This window comes from Galleria mellonella, unplaced genomic scaffold, assembly GCF_026898425.1.
Source record: "Galleria mellonella isolate WM207_F2 unplaced genomic scaffold, CSIRO_AGI_GalMel_v1 utg63, whole genome shotgun sequence".
Taxonomy (NCBI): Eukaryota; Metazoa; Arthropoda; class Insecta; order Lepidoptera; family Pyralidae; genus Galleria; species Galleria mellonella.
The window spans coordinates 11,427,130-11,436,065 of record NW_026442130.1 but is presented as its reverse complement, the minus strand read 5'-3'; the positions used below and the strand labels follow the sequence as shown (position 1 = coordinate 11,436,065).

Sequence of the window (8,936 nt, the reverse complement as noted above, 5' to 3'; positions counted from 1 at the left end):
TAGTTTTTTTTTTTTTTTAGTACGTTTGTTCCGTTTGGAACAGGCTAAGGTCGGAGACCATGCTGCCTAGTCTTCAAAAAGATTTGTTTTTTAGATTCAACTGTCAACGTCAGTCAACCAAAACAATAATAAAATAGCTGTCAAATCGACATTGACTAGAAATAATACGCATCTTTGTCGTGCTGTAGTATCTACCATTCTTAATCTATGCATATTGATGCATATACAAGACTGATTACCAATCCTTCTTTATATCTCGAAATTAATATCCATAAATTGTTACAATTGTCCTTGGATTGACTGGAATTGATTAATTAAATTTCTCTAAGACATAACTAATTTACTTAAATATCTAATATATCTATACCTAAATACCTCTTTTTTTCATTTTAATTCAAATAAAGATTTATATACATAGAGCTAAGGTCTATACCAAGGAATCAATTCTTCATTTAATAAATAGCACTGTTGTTATATTAAGGAAACTGGAAATTAATCTAAACGACTATCAACATCATAGACATAGTATAACGTATACTGTAAAGCAAATTAATATTCACTTTTTTGATAATATTATATATATATATATATATATATATATATATATATACACATATATACATACATATATATATATATATATATATATATATATATATATATATATATATATATATATATATATATATATATATATATATATATATATATATATATATATGCCACAATGTAGTATAAAATATTATACCAACAAGGATATTTAAGTAGGTAATGTAAATTAACAAAAGGCAAAAGTGCGCCACTTTTAAAAAAGTTGGACTGTTTTTGTCGCAGTATTTACATTCGTTTACAGAGAGGTTTTTGTCCTAAGGATACAAATACAGAAAATATAAATAAATATAAATAAAATCGTCTGTACCAGAACGAGAACATCTGTAATGCTTGCGTGTTTTGTACAATTAAGATTGTTGATATAGTTACTAAGTAACAGCTTGACAGTAACAAAATGGACCAAAACTGCCTTTTGTACGAATTTATTTTCATAAAATAAAATTGTATAAACTGGGGCCAATTATATAAGTTTGTACACCTAGATTATAGCGTATATTTGTAATGCATACATACAGTCGTGGAAATGTAAGTATTATATCTTTATGAATTATATGCAAATTTTATACATATTCATGACTTTGCTAAATAATATAGAATTACATGCTACATTCGATAAATTTTAATTTCAATTTTAATTTAATAGATTGATACTATTTTAATTTCTACAGATTAGAAAAATAGCTTTTCGCACAAGAGGACGATCAGCTCAATCCCTTGATACTAATACTCCACCATTAGATCCAGGGGCTGGTGGAGATAATCGCCTTTTTCTACAAATTAGACCTGCAATTGCTGACCCCAGGAGTACTCTAGCGCGATCACATACAACGCTTTCAGGGTAATTGATTAAATTGCAACCATTTATAATTAAAACTTAACTAACAGTTATGGTCAGCATACAACCGACCCATTGATATTCACCAAAAAAAACTTGCACATCTATCATATTCCATTTAAACAATTTCTATGACCACTTATCATAAAATTAAATAAAAAAAATAAATAATAATTACTATTAAAATAATTAACACCAACATAATAAAAATAAACAGAATTCGTTTGGACACCTATTTTTTTTATACCACTGAGGTGGCAAACAAGCATACGGCCCACCTGATGGTAAGTAGTTACCATAGCCTATGAACACCTGCAATACCAGAGGTATTACGCGTGCGTTGCCGACTTTGAAGAAACCTCTTTTCCTTTTGAAGAACCTATAATAAGACAATCATGATTGTGGTAGGTAGATAAATATCATTAAAACCTACAAGTACCTACATTTTTCGGAATAGCGTGTGTTAATTTTCGGAAATACTGACTTATATTTTTCTTCACAATAAAGTTCTCTCAACTTCCCAATTTCAATGGAGTAGGAAAAAGCAAGTACCAATGTATCCAAGATAGACATAACATGATTTTCAACGAACATATCTAATAGTAATCGATTGTCTATAGCATATTGCTTTGCATAATCATAGCCTCATACTCCACTCTTAGTAGAGACATATAGCGAACAAAATATAACGCAAACTCTGTGTCATTCGAAACTTAGAGCCAATATAGAAAAGGTTTTTCCTAAATGGGAACAACTGAGACTCGAACCCGGAACCTTATTAAAGTATGTGTTTATGATACCGCTACGCCTGTAAATATGTGCCTGCATTTTATACAGTTATTTAAGATGGTTAAGAATATTTTTAATATTTTGTATGTCGGCCAGAAATGATTTTCTTCACAAAGATGACGCCAGAGATGAAATGGTTAACTTACAAGCTGTGGGAGAAGGAAAGGTTCAATTATCTCGCACACCACAGGAAAAAGACCGACTACCGGATAGAATAACTTTAGACAGGTATTATTTACTTTTAATTTTATTAATATATACTAGGGATAATGGTATAAAATTTTGGCAATATCGATACGAGCATACCTTTACAGACGTAGGATGAAACTTTCTACTACAGCATACTCTCTATACCCGCTTCATTCGTTTTGATGTAGTATTAAAAAATAATGAAAATCTGTACATTTAATCTACTTATGTAAAGATGTCTCTCTTTAATATCAAAATTGCCAAAATTACTTCATTGTAAAGTGATTCTAAATACGTTCTAAATCATAAAGTTTTAAATAGTCCCAATATTCCACCCCGACATTCTGTATATTAGGTTGTAACACAAAAATTTGAGATTATTAGAAAATTTCAGACGGATTTTAACTTAGAATTCCGAACTAGACTAATAGATGCAACATCGAGAGATTTATGTATTCTGGTTCAGATTATCATATTCTATGTTCTGGTGTTTCAGACGGGGATTGTCATCTATTCCCCATATCGTTGGGGAGCCTGGCTTGAGGCTACTGTCCCTACAACATAATTTAATTAACAGCCTATCCGGTTTATCATCTCTAGATTTAGGCAAATTGGTATTCCTCGATGTCTACGACAATCAAATAGACAAAATTCACTCTTTAGAAAGATTATTTAGTTTAAGAGTACTTTTACTTGGAAAAAACAGGTAAAGCCTTAACAATTTTATAAACAAACATTCCTACATATTTATCTGTTTCCATACTTAATTAATGATGTAATTAACTTCACAGGATCAAAAGAATAGAAGGATTATCAAATCTCATAAAACTAGAAGTTTTAGATTTACACGGAAACAGGATAAGTAAAGTGGGTGGACTGTCAAATTTAAATGACCTGAAAGTTCTTAATTTGGCTGGAAATCAAATAAAATGCATAGGTCAATCTGATCTACAAGGACTAGTTTCTCTGAGAGAATTGAATTTGAAAAGAAATCGTCTGAGAAAATTACTCGGTTTTCAAAATACGCCAAAATTACAAAAACTATATTTAGGAAATAACGATTTGCAGAGGTAAATATAGAATTATATACACTTAGTGTTTCTTTTCTATAATTATTATTTTAAGTATTATATTTTTAAAACAAATAAATATTGGTTTAAATGCTCTTTTTAGTGTAGAAGATGTATCCTCACTTGCTGAAGCTACGTCTCTAATTGATGTGTCTCTAGACGGCAATCCAGTGGCTCTAGGTGGTGATTGCACACCTTTTCTCGTGTCGTACTTACCAAGTTTACTTACATTAACAAACATGCATGTGACAGACCAGGTAAAATTATTATTATTCAGAAATTATTGTATATAATTTTTTTAAGTTGAAAAATTTAACCTCCCATTAACTAGATCCGATAAAATTCGAACTAATGTCTCTCAGCTATTCGGGTCACGTGAATTTTTACGTACTACAGGGGTCAGGTTATAGTATATATAGTTTAGAAAATTTGTCATTTAATGATCGAATAATACCAAAGCACCTAATAAAGTAACCTATTTGTTATAATAAGCCGTGACTTAACTAACAATGAGTAAGCCCGAATAGATGCGAGTTCGAATCCCAATAAATCGAGGTACATGGAAATTAAATTGGATCTAATATTTGTGACATTTTTTTAATAACATAATATTTCATATCACATTTTGTAGGTTAGAAGAGCAGCAATGGCTTGGCGAGAAAATAAAGAAGCAGCCCACGCTGCGTACTGTGCACTAGGCGGGACAGCTCACCAAGCCGCACGACGTGACCAAATCATTAACAATGCACGCACCAATTGGGAATTACTTCGGTATATATTTTGCTATTTATCTATATTTTTTGCTATATAACGCTATTCTTCTCCGATTGTCTTTTTTACTAAAACAATTGCTGCATTTTAGATCAGAAAACAAGTGTTTTATGAATCTTACCGCTTCAAACAAAGTTCTTGAGACAGAAAAAGAATTTGCAATAGACGCATCTACTGTAACATTACCACACCACGATGGAACTCAAACGAATGAACCATCAAACCTTCCCGATGTTGTCGTATCTCTACAGCATATTGATGCTGATGATTCCGATGGAAAAAATAACAGTAGCGATAATAATGTCAAAACAAATGTTATAAATAGTGGGAAAGCATCTCCAATGAGGAAGTTACAAAGAAGTGCAACAGCAAGAAAATCCGATAGGCGTGTAAACTTTTCAGATCGAAGTGTGTCACAAGATACAGATGGTTCACATTCAACGTCCACAAGTAGCGACCTGAGGCTACCACCCATATTATTACCGATTATTTCGTCTTTGGAAAATGTTAAGTTAGCAGACAGCAATGAACCAATATTGAAGAGATGGGAAAGTATTTCTAGCGTAGATCCAATTGTGGACTCCTCTTTTAGTTCTATGCCCTCTTCTACTAGCGAAAGTGAAGATGAAACAAATAAACGGCAAGTTCGACGCATGCCTACAGCTATAAGAAGACGAGAACATTTCAGCACCATGCGTTCTAAATCTGTGTGTGACCCAGAATGTCGCAGGATTAAAAATAATACTAAACATTCTGATAATAGTGAAAATACTAGCAACATATCCACTAGTACAAATTTTGGCTCAGTTGCAAATTCATCTACTTCTGGTAGCGACCATAATAACAAAAATTTTAGACGGGAAGGGTCAATTAACAGTCGAATAAGTAACAGAAATATCAAAAGTGCTACGATAACACGGAGAAGCGAAAGAGCATCATCGGCTAGTCGAGCATCGACAGCCAGAGTGAAGTCAGGAAAAAGTTTAGCCAGTTTAAAATCATCAGAACCAGTTTTGAAACCTGTACCTTCATCAAAAGATAGAGAACAAGGTATTTTAATAATTTGATCATAATTTCTCGCCGAATGTTATATTTCTGTATACAATAATAGCAACGTTTTAATTATAGGTGTAGATTACCTTGTTGAAGTTTGTGATGGTGTTGTGAGTGCGTGGGGAGCAGGAGCAGTTAGACGTCTCGCTCGGGATTGGGATTGGGAGAAAGCACGTTCCGTTATAAAGGCAGCTTTTCATTATGTACACTTCAACGCAGTGGCGCAATCTTTGCCAGAACTTAAAACAAAGTCAGTATAATAGATTCCTGACATTCAATTACACTATTATTTATCTAATTTGACGATAAAACTAATATTCTATATGTTTTAGGTTTCCAAATGTTACACATATATCTTTTCGAGCAACTGGACTTCAGTGGCTGGGTCAATTACATGCACTAGCCGAATTACGCGGTCTTACAGGATTAACAGTCTTGCCAGAGGGTAACCCAATACACGCTAAAAGTTGGAGAGAATACGCAGTATACAGATTGGCTCACTGGGGCTTGAAAGAAATAAACGATGAACCGGTATACCAATAATTTCTTTAACAATTTTGATTTTTGTAATTATTAAGTATTAATATTGTTATGTATGAACAGGTGACAGAAGATGAAATCAAATCAGCAAACAAAATATATAATGGACTTAGCGATATAGTGTTGCGAGCACTTCCCGACGCTCCGTTGCAGCCTCTACTCTCAAGGCTCGGTAGAAGTGGTAATAGTACAGTTAGCGCTAAAGCTTGGTTAAGGGCCGCTGATCCTGCACTTAGAGATGTAATAGCAAAAGAAGCTTTACAATATAAGAAAGGGCATGTTTCGCAGGTAAATATTTAATAAATAATAAGTAAAATAGATGATAATTGAACACTCTTTTAAATTTTTTCAATTACATAATAATCATTTGAAAACGATTTTCTTTATAATAATATTTCTATTACAATTTCTATTTACATATTTGCCAAGGTCAATAATATGTCATTAATGTCTTGTGACGGTTATAAATGGTTAAATAATAAGTACTTACATTCAATCTATACTGAGTAGTATAATTATGGATGATTTTATAATATCGTACCATTTTATCGTCACGATATAATTTGATATTATGAAGGCACTTACTTTTTTGTGCACGTTCAAAATATCGTCGGAGAAAATAGCATACTACGGTTTTATTATTAAGCGCCCATTACCTACTCTACTTTCTAAACCATAAACATTTTTCATTTTTAAAATAACATTTAGGTATTCTTGACGTATTTACAGGAGGATATGAGTTGGCGAGTACGCGGTAGAGGTCAATTATCACACGCAATCGAGTTAGCTTGTGGAGCAGCACAAAGGTTACGAGCACTAGAACTTCAATGGCCGACCATTTTAGTAGAAATGATTGAAGATATTTTAAAAGATTTCTCTGACATGGAGTCGCATGTGAAAGATCAAATGCGTCTACTTATGGATTCACCTTAGTAACGTTTTTTTTTTTGTTTACTTAATTAGCAATTTTTTTCTGTTTAATGTACCTACACATAATTCATGCTACATAAACTAAATGTCGTAAGAGGCGACTAAGGAAGGAAAAGGCAGCAGCGTCCCTCTTAAAACGTACAAAGCCTAACTGCGGTTGCCAATCCGCCTGCCAAGTGTGGCAACTATTGACGACCCCCTCCCCCAGTGGGGGGCTTATGTTCAGATGTGTGGACAGTTGAATGTTGATATGATGGTGATGATGAAACTAAATTTCAAATTTAAAACACATATTTTTTAAATAATGTTATTTCTGAATCTTTTTATTACTCTGTATTTGTTATAGTCATAGCGGATACGATCAATCAAGATTTTGATTTAGATGTCACAGATGTAAAAAATAATTGTAAATTATTTATTTCTTATATATATTTACGAGTATAGATATTTCTTATTTCTCAATTATCTCACTGTATTGTCACTGTCCGTTACGTGCAATCTACAAAAGTAATAGAATTAATTTCAAACAGGCATTGTCTTAATTTCTCTAATATTCGTGTTAAACCTTAAGAATAAGAACTAGGCAGAAGTGACACTCCCGCCAATTTAATAATAATACCGTATCCGTCACTCGGGACATCCTTGAATTTTAAATTAATTTAATCAGGGCTGTTCTGCGCCACTCAGAGAGCACATTTAATAGTAAGCCACTAGATGGCTTTTTTTACCTATGCATAGATATTCACTTTGATATCGTACGTATACGAAAATAGTACGTGATTTCACCAAATTAAATTTAATATTTTTTTATGTAAGTTAACACCGTTGTAATACATATTCATTCATCCATTTATTCTATTTAATTGTTTTACTATACATTACACACTTGTTATAAATTTTATTATTAATAACTATTTTAATACATTGATGGTAGGAACATCATTGAAAATCTTATTAACATTCGAGTCTCCCGAATTGTTGGATATTTTGTATGTAACTAATATTTGTCCAAGTCATAATTATTAGGTTATATGTGTTGTCGTCACTCCTATTGCAAGAAAGGCCGCCCGCTTAAGAATTTACCACTTTTTCTTTTAATACTATAACGAATTCATTATTTATGTATGACAAAGTAATTTATGAAATGAATATAAATTTATAACAACCCTATTTTAATGAGGAGAAGTGGGGTAAATTTTTTCGGCATCGGTGCAGTCACAATAGAAGGTACATGAGTGTCACTTCTACCCAGATTTATTTATTATTCTTATGGTTATACATCGTTGATTATGTAAATCAGTTTTATTATTTAATTATCTGTCTCCTGTACCACATTTTTATATTAAATATTTTCGAGCAATGCAAAAACGAATTTTGTGGACTGAAAAAAATATTAAATGTAGATGTATTGCTCAATGTAGGTATATAATTATTATTGAAAATAATCACAATTTAATACTGCATTGTAATATTGTAAACAAATAGGTAATTAGATAACTATGGACAAAAAACTATGCAAGCCTCGTGATTTATGTAGCAAATAAAGATTTTTGAAAGAGATTGGTGTTTTTAAACGTGAATTCAAATAATATTCTGTATGTAAATCAATCCCCCTAGATAAGTGACCAACTAATCTATCGATAGATACGTTTACGGTCCCACGTGCATGAGATAGATCGATATAGACGTCTGGGAAGTATTTCAAAATCGAAGTTACCAGCAGATACAATTAAGAATGTCATCCTTTAATTCATAACCTTACTTGAGTGTTGTTCGGGGCCCATATCGTATTAGAGACGATTTGTAACAAAACATTTTCAAATAATTTGAACTGATCAGTAAACAATAAAATTAATGAAGATAATTATAGTCTGGACCGATCGTTTACTTGTTTATGTTTTAATCACGGAATGTTTTTTACATTCCGTGATTGCCACAATTACAGGATCAAGTAACGTAACGTCTACACATACGACAGTGTGTGGTTTTGTAGTTTTTTTTTTTTATGGGTACAAATGGTATGGGAACCCCGCCTACGCTAACGGTATACGCTTGCGGAGCACCAGTGATGAGTGATAGATGACAATGAAAACAGGCCAGTTAGCCCATCATGATAAATTCATCAGGAATTAACCATGATAGTTTCC

The 8,936-nt window shown here is 32.3% G+C and overlaps 1 protein-coding gene across 1 annotated transcript; it reads left to right on the top strand.

Annotated features, from left to right (window-relative positions):
* The first annotated feature begins 975 nt into the window (after nucleotides 1-975).
* Nucleotides 976-8,753, top strand: LOC113521869 (leucine-rich repeat-containing protein 49). The gene is made up of 12 exons (XM_026907524.3): nucleotides 976-1,137; nucleotides 1,281-1,450; nucleotides 2,333-2,464; nucleotides 2,922-3,131; nucleotides 3,217-3,495; nucleotides 3,599-3,752; nucleotides 4,127-4,266; nucleotides 4,358-5,316; nucleotides 5,395-5,569; nucleotides 5,652-5,850; nucleotides 5,923-6,147; nucleotides 6,589-8,753. Exons 1-12 carry the CDS (start codon nucleotides 1,114-1,116, stop codon nucleotides 6,790-6,792), a joined length of 2,871 nt encoding a protein of 956 aa, XP_026763325.2. The 5' UTR covers nucleotides 976-1,113; the 3' UTR covers nucleotides 6,793-8,753.
* The last annotated feature ends 183 nt before the right edge of the window (nucleotides 8,754-8,936 follow it).

Bases quoted from the DNA above. Each gene is read 5' to 3' on its own strand.
- LOC113521869 (XM_026907524.3), top strand. From the start codon at position 1,114: ATGCATACATACAGTCGTGGAAAT. The intron at 2,465-2,921 runs GTATTATTTACT...CTGGTGTTTCAG, and splicing joins GATAGAATAACTTTAGACAG to ACGGGGATTGTCATCTATTC. The intron at 3,753-4,126 runs GTAAAATTATTA...CACATTTTGTAG, and splicing joins ACATGCATGTGACAGACCAG to GTTAGAAGAGCAGCAATGGC.